General features: G+C 44.1%; 1 protein-coding gene across 2 annotated transcripts; it reads right to left on the bottom strand.

The window, feature by feature from the left end:
* Positions 1–11,367: 11,367 nt before the first annotated feature.
* Positions 11,368–13,087, bottom strand: LOC133713874 (cysteine proteinase inhibitor 6). 2 transcript variants are annotated; one of them, XM_062139902.1, is made up of 4 exons: positions 12,846–13,087; positions 12,504–12,741; positions 12,267–12,409; positions 11,368–11,747 (listed from the first exon to the last, which is right to left on the bottom strand). In XM_062139902.1, exons 1-4 carry the CDS (start codon positions 13,047–13,049, stop codon positions 11,610–11,612), a joined length of 723 nt encoding a protein of 240 aa, XP_061995886.1. In that variant the 5' UTR covers positions 13,050–13,087; the 3' UTR covers positions 11,368–11,609. The 2 variants fall into 2 exon arrangements, with proteins under 2 accessions (XP_061995886.1, XP_061995887.1); XM_062139903.1 differs by having other exon boundaries at positions 12,267–12,397.
* Between the last annotated feature and the right edge of the window lie 593 nt (positions 13,088–13,680).

Below are 13,680 nucleotides of genomic sequence, written 5' to 3'. Positions count from 1 at the left end.
CTCGGGTATGGGCGGCCAGAAAGTCAGCAAGGGAGATTTCTGACTGAGTCGGAGGTGGGGTCCTCTGAGAGTCGTCCACCGGACGCACACCACTCTCTCCGCTGCCTGAGCGGGCACCTTGAACCTGGGCGGGAACCACACCCTTCGCAGGCGGTGCGTTCTGACCTGACTGCCCAGCGGGTTGGGACGCCTTGACCCAGTCGATGGTGCCTTTCTGGTTCAGCAGTTCCACATTAGCGGTGGCACCAGCTTTCGCCGCCTCAGTCAACGCTTTCTTGTACTCCGCTGACTGCTTAAACGCAGCCACAGCGGCGACCGCCGCACGATTCCCCTCAGCTTCCAGGCGAGCAACCTCGCCCTCCAACCTCTTCACCTCAGAAGATTGGCGGCAGAATCCCGCTGAAGGATCTCAACTTTCTTGTCCTTAGCTGTCACCCGATCCTTCAGCAAGGCTATATCCTGCTCTAGCTTGGAGACGTGCTGATTCCGCTCCAGATCCCGCTCAACGGCGACAGCTAGCTTGCCGCGGGCATCCGCAGCATAACAGTCTGCCTTAGTCAGGCGCCGCTCGACATCCGCCAACCTGTATTTGGCCTCCCCCAGCTCCCTCTGGAGACCCTTGATCTCCTCCTTAAGCTGCCGCTAAGCCCGGGGCTGTTTCGACGCCGCCAAGAGCATCTCATGCAGCCCAACAGAAAGATGCCCAAGGGCCGAGCTAAAGGACGATTGAGCAACGGCGGTCGAGCACACAATCCCCTCTAGGCCGCCGAACCCGAGCCTCTCGCAGAGGTTATAAAGCAATTCCCGTTCATTATCGGTCAAGAACTCTGAGTACGCGGCAAACGAGTCTAGGTCACTCGTTGGTTCCTCCCTGTCGGCAACAGCAGCCACCTTAAGCGGGGCGTCTCCTTCCTCCTCCTCATCGGTGTCGTTTTGGCGACGCCTCCTCTGAAGCAACACCCGCGTGGATCCAGCGGCGGTAGGCCTCGGTCCTTTCTGTGGCTCCTGCCCCGCAAGAGTGAATGTTCCCGTCGGTGGCACCACCTTCTCTTTCTGGGGCCCACGCCGGTTGGCGGGCACTCTCACTTTTTGCTGCACGGTTGCAGCAGGGACGTTACTCCCGCCGGCAGCCCCACGGTCCACGCCAACTCCCGCCTGACCGACGGGCGAACCATCAGCACCAAGGTGCGAGTGGTGCGGCATCGATAGCACCACGGGCGTCTCAGACTGGCTTAGCGCCAGTGTCTCTGGGTTAACGACGGTCTTCTGGGCCGCCAGCCCAGAAGCGTACATGTTCTCCAAGAAGTTGTTGATCTCAGAGCGTTCCATGGCTTTCTCAAATGCCTCACGGCTCGCTCTGTTTCCTGGCGGAGAATCTATACAAAAAACAACGAATTAGCCCGACGAAAACCGAACAAAAGGACACATCGGCAGAAGGTACTTACCAAGAGCTCGTGTCAACTGTTGATCGACCAACAACTCCCACCCGGTGAGTAGGCGAAGATCTAGCAGGTTGCGGTTCTGCCAACAGCCTCGAATTCTCGCCATGTGACACTCTTCTTCACGCGTCAGGTTATACCGCAGGCCCGCTACAAAAAAAAAATGGAACAATCATTACAAACAGAAGTTATTGTACAACGAAAACCAACCACGAGTAGCGGGGGCCAGCGACAACCTCGGATAGGTTGAAATTCTGAATTAATCCTAAATGTCGGCTCCCCCTCATTCGACCCCGCTTGATACTCCCATCCGGCTGTAGCAACACAGAAGGTCCCCCTCCAGGGTGACTTGGAGTCCTTCAAGTTCTCGATTAGCTTTGGCGCCCCCTGGCGGCGACTCAGATTCAGTTGCCCGCAGCATACTTAGCGATTCACGTACACCAACTCATAGAAGTGCAACACCTCCGCCACGGTTGGACCCTCACAACCGGACAAACGCCAAAGAGAGTTGAGCGCCATCAGTAACCGCCACATATTAGGGCAAATTTGCCCAAAGGCGAGGCCAAATTCGCAAACCAAAATCTGGAGATTTGGCAGCAGCGGGAATGTCACACCCTGGCGGAAGATCGCCTCATACACGGCAGCATGCCCCGCTGGCAGGAACGACGCTCTCTCATCCTTCAGCGGCGGTCGCAGCTTCACTACACCTGGCAAGTGGAACACCCGCTTCACACAGTTGACGGCAGCCACCGCCATCGGTCCTCCCGCCTCGTCAACCGCTGTGCCGTCACCGAGAACCCAGGCTGACTCAACCTCTTCCCCGCCAGTCTCTCTCACCCCATCAGCGGAGCCGCTAGCGGCGCTATTGCTCGCCAGCCTCTCCTCCCGCCTTTTGCGAGTAGCGGCATCTTCTCTTGCCCTAGAACTCTCAGGATGACCAGCACGACCCATGGCAACTTCCCACGGTATGGTCTGTAGACGGGGTTCGGACAGTGAGGTTCCTACAGGGGCAGACGGACGCAACGAGTCAATAAACACCCTATCCGCCACGTTGAGCGACTCGTCAGACCCGGAATCCTCACCGCTCGAGATCTCTACGACGCTCGTCATCCCAAAACCCTAAAACCCAAACCAGTCAGTTCGCAAAAGATCTAAGCTACCCCTTTACCAGTTCCATCCAAGAATATCAAGAACAATTACCCACAAAATGCCAAAACAAGAACAAAACGCACCCATACACTCAATCCAGATTCGACCATCTAGCAAATCCCTAAACCCCAACTCTCTATCAAACACCAAAACCCATCCCCAAAACCCGCATTACAACCTCAGAGCACACCAGGGAGGAACAGATAGCACCTCAAATCGAAAACCCAGAAACTGACAGAAGCAAACACACAGAAATTCAATAAAACAGGGATGAGATTCAAGATACCAACCTCAAAGAAGAAAGCTTTGGTGCGATCGAGGGTGCTTATCTTCACTGAGGGAGATCTACGTGCTTCAAAGATCGATGAGTTTCACGGAATCGTAGCAAATTTTCTTCTCGGAACGCAAGGCGATTCGTGAAGACGACGATACTAGTTCAAGGTGCAAAGTGCCAAACCACAAGGTTTCCCTCTCTTTTATGTCAACATCAACCCAATCTTGGCCGTCCGCTAAAAAATGACATCGCACGATAACCGTACACGTGCCCCACGCTTACACTTACTCTCCGGATTAACCGAGACGACGCCTCGGTTACAAAATCAATAATTACCCTCATTTATGGCGAGGCGACGGGCGTGCTGAACAGACGTTATTCCACACGCTAACCCAATACATAGCAGCCACGTGTCCAACGCCTTCAGACGAAGCGTCTGTATGAAGTAATATTCCATAAGGCAGGCATACTAACCGTCAAGAGCGAGATAGTCTCCGCTAAGCGCAACACCGCTAGCAGAACTTCTCCCTTTTCATCTTGCAAGCGAGATAGTCTCCGCTAAGCGCAACACCGCTAGCAGGACTTCTCCCTTTTCATCTGGCAAGCGAGATAGTCTCCGCTAAGCGCAACACCGCTAGCGGAACTTCTCCATTTCCATCTTGCAAGCGAGATAGTCCCCGCTAAGCGCAAAACCGCTAGCGGAACTTCTCCCTTTCCATCTTGCAAGCGAGATAGTCCCCGCTAAGCGCAACACCGCTAGCGGAACTTCTCCCTTTCATCTTGCAAGCGAGATAGTCTTCGCTAAGCAAAACACCGCTAGCGGAACTTCTCCCTTTTCATCTTGCAAACCTCGCAAATGAGGCCGTCACCGCTGACCGCAACTCCATTCACTGGGCCACCGCCAGGTTCTCGCAACACTGCGGGCCACCTACTATCAACGGAGGGACTTCCGCCAACGGCGATTCCCGAGGCAACGCCTTACTTTGACAACGACCGCCACGCGGCGTTGCAGTCAAACCAAGGTCCTCCTGGACAAAGGGGGGGACGTGTCAATAGTCTTCGACGGCCCTGATCAGGCATGTTTGACCCCCGCCACTTGGGTATCAAAGATTGGGTTCTCTACCCAACACCCTCTGCTCCGCGCAGCTCCCCTTAACAAATAATACACCGACCAAACGGAGGTCTATCTTAGCCGGGGAGTGGGGGACTCCCTGGGGGGTCAGCAGGGGCCCACCCAAAAGGGTATAAAGCGTTTGTACAGTAAGTTCATGGTTGACAACGCACTAACGCTAATTATGCTTTTGCAAGTCTGGCGGAAGTAACGCTTCGAACCGCTAGGCAACTCCCCAACCAAGATTGCCCTCCTTGACTGGGGACTTGGGGGACTTGTACTTACATAGGCATTTGCAAGCATAATTAGCCATAATGAGCCATGCTCATACTACCACCAGCGGTACCAACTCTCGCCAAAGGTGTGACCTACGGAAACACAGCTAGGCGGGCTACCACCTGAGCCCCGGCTTACCCCCATATCACCGCTGACGCGCCGCCACGCGCCTTGCCAAGACAACATCAGAAGCTCCAGAAGCTGGGGACTGAAGCACTTCAGTCCCACATCGAAAACATGGAGAAGATCAGCTCTTTCCTCACCTATAAAAGGTTCTCTCTTCCCTCCTCATTAATTACGCATTCAATACTTACCTACTGTTACTTTGTCAACATAAATACATTCACTAACTTAGGCATCGGAGAAGTGAAGACCGCCCAGCGCGGTCTCCCTCTGACGCCTTCCGTATTTTACTTGACAAGTAGCGGAAGCTCTGAGAACATCATAAACAGCGGTCCGCCCATCGGACCAGCGTTAACAAAGTTTTAGCTGCCGCTGAACTTTAGACATTAACAACATGCCTCAGAATTATGACTTCCTATCAGATTATGGAGTTCGAACCAATCAGATTCTTTTAATGCTATGATAGGAACCTAGCACTTTCTGGATCTTCGAGAAAATGAATTTTTTCTTTCTGAACAGCACTCTGCTGTGTCCGAACTTCTTCAAACTGTGGTCTGCCATTCTCATGGAGTTCTTCAGCTAGGGCAAACAGAGCTGGGAACATTATTCCACTGTTTCTTTCTTGAAAGGCGAATAAGATGTTATCTAGAATTGCCTTCTGGTGGTAAGCTAGTCTCCTGCCAGTTCTGAACACAGGATCATCAAATGTTTGAAGTTCGTAATTAAAAACATTTATTACTCCGGTTGGAGTTGGTTTGCTTTTTGGCAAAGCAACAGCCTTCAACGGTCTTGATGAGCCTTTACCGTCTACCATTTGAGACGGGCTAGCCAATCCTTTACCCTGGGATTGATCAGTTGTGGCTAGTCCTTTTGGACTTAGCACGAACCTTTTGAGGATTTTTTCTTTAGGATCCTCAGCAGTTTCATGTTCTTTCCCAGTTCTTCTGCTCCGGGGATTGCGACCTTCGTCGTCATCTTTTCGGCTGAACATTGCCATTTCTCTGGTTAGGGCGTCTGGAAGATAATTCTTGTTTCCTGTAATTAATTCAACATCATAATCATATTGGTTAAGAAATAATTGCCAGTTTGCTACTAATCTTCCTCTATCAGCAGCTTTATCAAGTTTAAAATTTTTAAAATTCTTTACTCTAGCACAATCGGCGCGGATAGTAAAGGGTTTTCCAAGAAAAGCTGGAGAATTTAAAATTGTTTTCTTGACAGCCAAAATTTCTTTTTCCCCTGTGGGATAATTTTGTTCTGCAGGGCTGAACTTGCCGCTACAAAATTTGCAGATCTTTTCAATGTTAGTTCCAGGCATTTTTGCCAGGACAACACCGGACCAGTAATTATCACTCGCATCTGTTTGGAGGATAATATCATCATTTTCCTCTGCTTGTTGTAGAGGAGGGAGATTTTTGCAGAGATTTTTTATCTACTTCACAATTTTTTCATCATCTTCTGTGAAGTTCCATTTTCTTTTGGAACTTGTTTTAGGAGATAACATTGTTGTTAGTGCTGATATTTTGGGAATGAAATCTCTCGCATAATTGATAACTCCTAAGAATCTTTCTAGACTCTTAGTATCAGGAATTCTATCTGGGAATTTCCAAATTTTCTCAAGGATGTGAGGTTGGAGTTTTATTACTCCATTCTTGATGTTTATTCCTAAGAAATCAACTTCATCGAGGATAAAGAAGATTTTCTTTTCTCCTAGGATGATTCCATGCTGAACTATCAGCTTTACAACCTCGTGGAGGTGTTTCATGTGTTCTTCTCTGTTTTTGGAGAAGACAAGGATGTCATCAATGTAGACGACGCAGAATTCAGCCACATGTTTGAAGATGTCATCCATCTTTCTCTGGAAGATTGAAGGGGCTTGTTTTAGGCCAAAAGGCATTACTAACCATTCATAATGACCTTGTGGTGTTCCAAATGCAGTGAGAGGGACACTCTCAGGGTGCATCTTGACTTGCCAAAAACCCGACTTTGCATCAAATTTTGAAAAGACTTTAGCTCCTCTGAGCTGGTTGATCAGGACTCTTACCTGAGCAATTTGATAACCGTCTTTCACTGTCTTTTTATTGACATCTCTATAGTCAATTACCATCCTAGCTTTTCCTCTGACCTTTTCTGCATGATTTCTCACGTAGAATGTTGGAGCATGATGAGGGCTAGTGGAAGGTTGAATTAATCTCTTGTTCAGGAGATCTTCAATGTCTTTTCTGAATTCTTTCTGATCTTCCTCTTTGTACTGAGGAATGGCTTTGACATGACAGATGGCATTCATATCATGTAATCTTAATTCACAAACCACTGGGTCTTTTTCCCAGAATTTCTGAGGGTCTACATCGATATTCTGTTCGAGTAGTTTCTTGATTTTATCAAGAGTAGGAATTTTCTAAGACTCAAGCTTATTCTGAAAATGCTTGAGGTTATGCTCAGGGAGGAAACTAGCTTCTTCATCTTCACTAGTTTCTTCTTCTTCTTCAGAAGATTCTTCAACAAGTAGTTCTTGTTGTTGTTTGATTTGGAGTATGGGTTCGAATTTGGGTTTGTAGGGAGTAAGATCACCACTATTCTGTTGCGATCTCTTATATTGTGTAGTAAAGTTTGGACCTACTACACTCTTGGCTTGAGTAAGTCTATCTGCCCAGAACACCCGGTCTCCTTTTCTGAAGCCTACCGCTTCTTCATCCTGGATGAATCTCTGTTGGAGAATAAAATCATTTCCCAACAAGAAATCTGATCCTTGGCCTTCAAATTGCCAAACGTTGTGGATCATAAATGTTCCTCCACCAATGGTGATATGAAAATTTTTTGCTACTTTGTTCATTGTAAGGTGGCTTCCGTCAAACGTGACACCAATAGCTGTTCTTTTCTTATCTTCTTTCCAGAGTTCTTCTGGAATTGCAAATCTCTTTGCAACAGTTAATCCTGATCCATTATCTACAAATGCATGTAGATGATATTTCTTGTGGTCAGGGAATTTTAATCCAATCTCTATGTAGTTGCTGTATCTACTAGTAGAGACGATTTTCGACTGTTGAAGCTCATTTTCTTGAGCTTGTTCTTGAGGTATGAATGGTTTGCATTCTTCTGGAACATTTTCTGGTGGTTCAACCAGTTCTATATTTTCATCGATTTTTTCTTCCTTTGTTTCTGAGGAAGATGGTTCCATGATTTCTTGGAACATAGTTTCTATTTCTTTCTCTTTTTGTTCAAAGAAATATTCTTCATATTCTTGTTCTACCAATTGGCTGATAAGGCCATTCTTGGTTTTTCTTCTTGCTTCAGCTATGAAGCATTCTTTGTGATAAGTCTTTTTTGACTCTTCACAGAACATAGGAAGTCCATTCTTTTCGTGACATAGGCAGTAGTCACAAACGAATGTACCAGGGTTCACCTGATAGGAAGACAGTATATTTTATGTCTTGCTTTCTTCCCAGTCTTTGACTTTCAGAACATTCATCTGTCTGGATTCTAAGTATTCTACTTCAGAATCTGTCTCAGAGTCAGATGAGTCTTCATTGTCAGACCAGGCAGAGTAAACTGACCTGTCATCTTCATCATCATCAGAATAGGCTATTTCGTAGCCCTTCATATTTGCTGTTTCTACTATAGACTCATATTCTTCAAAGAGAGCTTTAGTAGATCTTTTACCCTTTTCTGGGCATTCATTGGCATAGTGCCCTTCAGCTTTACATAACCAGCATCTACAAGCTTTCTTGTTTGGCTGTTTATTCTGATGGTTAGTTTGATAATTCTTCTTTTTCTTGAATAATTTCTTTTTAGGATCTTCATCCTGCTGTTTTTTGAAGTTGGAACTTTTCTTGAATTTCCAATCTCTTTTCTTATTACTCTTTCTGAATCTTTTCGAGTAATATTTTTTTTTTTTTTTGTGGAACCTGGATTCATGACATCCCCAGTTGGTTGGCATATCCAGTATTCCATAACATAAATTTTCAACTCCTCTGAGTTGTTTCTTAGCCATCTTTGCTCTAAGATTGGCTTTGCATTGTTCTTTTAATAATTGCCTGATTCTGTCGGCAATTCCTCCAACTGAAAATCTTTCAATTGGTTTTTCAGCTATGCTTTCCCTCACAGCTGTTCTCCATGGTTCAGGGAGTTTTCTGTGCAACAGGTTGACTAGATCTGTATTCTCTAGTTCACCAATCGTACAGTAGTATTCTTGAAATTCATTCAAGTATTCTTCAAAATATCTCATGTCGCAAATTTTGAGCGCATAGATATTTGATTTGGCCTCTTCTTTAGCCTTCTCACTTAGATTTGAGAGATCTCCACAGGACTGATCATACAGGGGTACTGCAAAATCATACGGAGATTTCGAAGTTTTGATTTCTTCTAGCCAGTCTTTTCCTCTGGTAGTCTCTTTGAAAAAGAAGTAATATTTTTTGTTACTCCAGTGAGAGTAGTTTCATAGTACACCTGAAGATCTGGTGCTTCAAATTTTCCAAGGGTATGAGCAGAGGCCATCATCAGGCTATCTACCCATTGATCAAGAGTTTTTCTCTTGTCTAGAGCTTTGTCTAGATTTAGCCATATACCATGAGTGGAAATTGGTACTCTGGGTATGTTGTCCTCTGGGACAAATCTTTGAGAATTTCTTTCTCCATTTTTCCCCGTCGGGGCTTTTTGCACAGGGAGTTTCAGATTTCCCTTTTCTCTATTGATGAAAGTTTTGGAATTGGAGTTTTCTCCTTCTTCCATTTCAATATCTTGATAGGGAAGGAGTTTTCCTTCCTTTCCTGGTTTGAAATTTTTCATTTCTTCGATTAGTTTTTCTAATCGTTCAGGATTTTCGCAAGATTCTGCTTCATCATAGAGTTCATAGAGCTTTTCTGCTCTAAGCATATTAACTGGTCTGTTCAGATCAGCTTCCAATTCTTCTGCAGTGATAGGAAATCGAATATGAGGTAAAAAACCTCCTCAATTCCAAAGTTAGATTTTAAACAAATCTACAAAATGGGAAATTTTGACCTGATGGACAACCATCATTTCAAATTATTGGAATTTACAACCCCCTCTACAACAGGAGAAACAGATCTCTTGATGATCACTCCTGATGAAGTTGCTAGAGCAAGAACAAAAAATTATCAATTTATGCATATTGGAGCAGTCCAAGTTGGCATAAAACTTATTGCCCGAGAAGGCATAAACTGTTCAGTTCTATGTGTCTTACAAGACAATAGACTAACAGATTTTCAAGCTAGTCTGTTGGGAACACTTGAACCATCTCTATGTAATCAAGTGGCATACTTCAACTGCTTTCCAAACTTCTCAACCAGCTTGAAAGATGCAGCTCACTGTCTAAGACTGAGAGTCAAGACAGATGGCATATCCATGAAAAAAGATATGCAAGAACTGGCTATAGTATACAGAATATACTATAAACTAATGAGTACCACAGTAGAACCTAAGACAATGATATCAAATATCTCAGGTCTTACTACCGGTTTCCTCACCAGCCAGAAGAATCACTCACAACAGATTCACAAGGTTACTTGGAATGAAGTAACTTTTCCCATTGAATGGAAATTATCTGGTCCGAAAAAACCAGCAGAAAATGCCAAGCGGCAATTTATGAAAGCAGAAAGACTGGAGATATCAGTCTCAAATTCGACGATCACAGAAAAAGTGGCGTCTGTCTTGAAAATGTCAAGATAAACAAAAATCTTCTTAGAAGAAGCTACAGCACTAGAGAAGCTAGTGTTAGTGGTACCAAAGTCTTTCTCTACACCGGTACTAACATTTGAAAAGAAAAGCTGTATATATACATATAATCCACAATTGCCCTTGCCAAGTAAGTTACATACAATCCGATAGAATTTAAATATGTGTTGCCTCCCGTAAAGCAATTCTCTTGGCTATAGCTCGCAGCACAGCTTCCAGTATAGCAAGCTCTGCCTCATCATCTCCAATCAATTCTGAATCATAAGAATCAGAAAGATTTAAGTCCAATTTCATCTTGTTATTTGTTACACATGACTACAAGTAGAACGGGCAGTAGTAGCATCTGTGGCGTCTCTGACTACCCCCAGGGATGAAGGACTTCTTGTACCTTTGATGTCATTGTTCTTCATCGCCATTGCCTTGTACTTTTTGATAATGCGGTGGACTTGGGTACAATCTCGGGGCCAAGTCTCTGGTTTGGTCTTCTGAGGTTTGAAGATGATCATGCATACATCGGTACCACAAAGTATTGAAAGCTCGTCCGCCTTCTTACATAAATTCCTCTCCCGATCCCGGAGAGGCTTTCTTCGAGAACTGGGGAAGAGTTCCATCACTGGGACTAGTAAATCAAATTCAATTGTACTAGAAACCAAAGAACAATTGTCACTTCAGTTTAAAACGGCTCTTTTCTTATGAGCTGTTCTGAGATCTAATGCAAAATTGTGTAGTATTAGAAAATTAACTATTCATTCCAGCAGAAAATAGGATTCTTCGGTTCCCAGGTCTCCAGAATATAGGACTAAACTTGATGGGATTGGAAGGGGAGAGCATCTCCAGTTCAAAAGTCGAGCTCTATGCCACTAAAGCCTGTCTCCATTTCTGTATGTAGGACTCCCTCATACTTTCCTATCCTCCAAGAGTTCAGGAAATTATGTTTAGACCTTGAAGTCTCAACTCTCAAGGGACCTCTGATCTTCAGGGTCTTTAACCTCTGCCCAATAATGAGAATGAACTATTGCCAAAAAACAAGCGAGCAGCCAAACTTGCAATATGAACCAGCTGATCTCATGAATTGTCAAAGTTGGTCTAGCCTGTTTATATGAAACTGACCTTGGCAGTTTTTAATGAGATCATCAAAAGAGAAAGTTGGGGTTCAAACTGTTTTTACAAGAACTGAGTAGTAATTTGGCACAATAAGGATTGGTTTACAGACTTTACTAAGCACATTGGTTTATAGACTTTTTACCAACCAAACGATTTTAACATCTATTTTATGCAATTAAGAGATGTGATCTCATACCAAGTCATAAACAGCACGTTTAAATATAGATAGATAGCGAGAAAGGCAGATCAAATGTTAAGAGGCAACAGCATTGCCATGCTATACATGAAATACACTTGGTATGCTGGTACTGATTTTTAGGGAAGAGTGTATCAAGAGTTCAGGGCATAAAAAGAAAGACTTAATAGCAACGAAAGCAAAGCATGTATTATACACCCAATTCTTATAAGATTGGGATGCTACAAAGCTCTCGAATGATTATATTTAAGAGTGATGTGCCTCCATCTGATTTAGATTGTAGGCACCTTCATTGTTCTTGTGCACTTCAACTCTATATTTCTCTTCTTTGTCTCCCCTCTTCAGCTTAAGAAGCATGTTGAACTTGGCATGATCTTCTATCACCTGCTCACACAATTTTAACACGAGTAATCAATCAGTCCTTCCCATGCAGTCAGATACCAAAACAAAAAACACAACGAAGGAAAAAAATAGAATCAAGTTTACAAATGTCTGCTCATGACACAAAATGTTTGACTCTTAATGGCAAATCTATATTTCTTCTAAAGAAAATGTCAAATCTATATTTGAGTTTCTTTGTTCTTCAACCATCTACAAGGCTTTGAGGCATACTAAACAAGTTCATTGAATTACTTGTGGTTCCTACATATGACAAACATAAGCGGACCAAAAGTGCAAATCTAAAGAAAATTTCCTTATCAAACAGTAGTGAATGTATAGATTTTATTGATTCCCCTGCAGCACACTACCTCAATTGCGAAGACAAACCAAGACGACAAAATATCACCCAATACTCAATGGAGCTTACAGCTAAACACAACCAATAGCTACCCCAACTATCGAGCTAAGCAAATCATTTATAGATAACCGAAAAAAACACATTTGAAGGAAATCACTACTGACCTCTGCCTTAGCATGGACAACCTCTTGAAGCTCATAAGGGAACAATGAATTGGACCTTTGCTGAAGGCTCTTGACAGCATGGTTGGCTGCATCTTGAACTTGAGGATCATGAGGATGCACATCTTGCCACCCTGGAGCATGCCCTGATCAAAACCCAATTCAGTCTCACACACTCCAAATCCAAATCAACACCAAGAAACAACAAAAAAAAAAAAAATTGATCAGCGAGTGAGGCACCTTGCTTAACGCCCAAATCGGAAGCAGTAAACGACGGCGTTTCAGATGCAGCTTCGGGATCCTCAGCATGCTTGAATTCCTGAACCTCTTTAAATCCCAACCAAGGCTTGACCCAGACCTTGGCTTCATATAGCTTCTTCTTGCCGCCGTCGATGGCCTCCACAACCAGATGATGCAGAGTGCCGGCAACCACCTGTTCCTTCGCCTTCACCACTCGAACAAACTCCAGCAGAGCATTCTGCACAGTCAAATCCAATCAAATCACAATCACTTCACAAAATTCACATCTCAAAAAACAGATACAAAAATTAAAGAACACAATCCGATCATTCGATTCATCACCTCCTTCTTGTTATGCTCGTCGACGGCGAAGCGACCGAGGGATTCGGTCTCGAGGCTGTTCTCGGAGCCGGCAGGGGAGTCGCGAATTCCGCCGAGGGTGGCCATTGTAGAGGATGAAGAGAGTGCGATGAAGGAGAAGAGGAAGAAGAGGACGAGAGAGAAGAATGAGGAAGACGATGAGTTCGATTGTGGTTTCAATATCATATGCTATGCTCTGCTCTTGGGTTTTGACGGTTTGGACTTGCTCAAGGGTATTTATACTCTTTCGGTTCTCGGATTTTTTCTGATACGTGTCCTACACGTGTCGAAGCGAGAATCTATCTTTGCTTGGTGAGTAAGCTTTTCGTAATGGCTTTGGCTTTTTTTTGTTTTCAATCTTAATCTCTAAGCTTTAGAAATTTACAGTATTTGCGTATACAAATTCTATTTCTTTTGGTCATAAAAAAAGGGTTCTCGTAGAACACGTCTCTATTTTGGTGAATAGTACATGGTTAAATTGATTGGTGACCCAGCTTAGCTCTCTCTACTCCAAGTGACAAAGTTTCGGGTGGTAAATCCTTCTCTATTATAGAGAAGGATTTCTATGAGGGTTTGCTTAGCTTAGTCATAGAGCCAGAACTGAAATTCAAAGGTCGGTGGTCAACAGTTCTTTACAGTTTTACCCGGTTGTTACTCCCATAATGAAAAAGTTACGACAGGTCAAAACTCAGCACCCAATTTTTCTTTTTCTGTTTCTCAAGCAGGTTTTTAAAGAAAAAGTAATATACAATTAATTTTCTATGACAAAAAGAAAAAATATATATCAATGAAGATCAGCTGCAGCTGGTTTTATTAA

The sequence above is a fragment of the Rosa rugosa genome, chromosome 6 (assembly GCF_958449725.1).
Source record: "Rosa rugosa chromosome 6, drRosRugo1.1, whole genome shotgun sequence".
NCBI classification, from domain to species: Eukaryota; Viridiplantae; Streptophyta; class Magnoliopsida; order Rosales; family Rosaceae; genus Rosa; species Rosa rugosa.
Note: the sequence above shows the minus strand (reverse complement) of the source record. Positions and strands in the feature narration are given on the sequence as shown.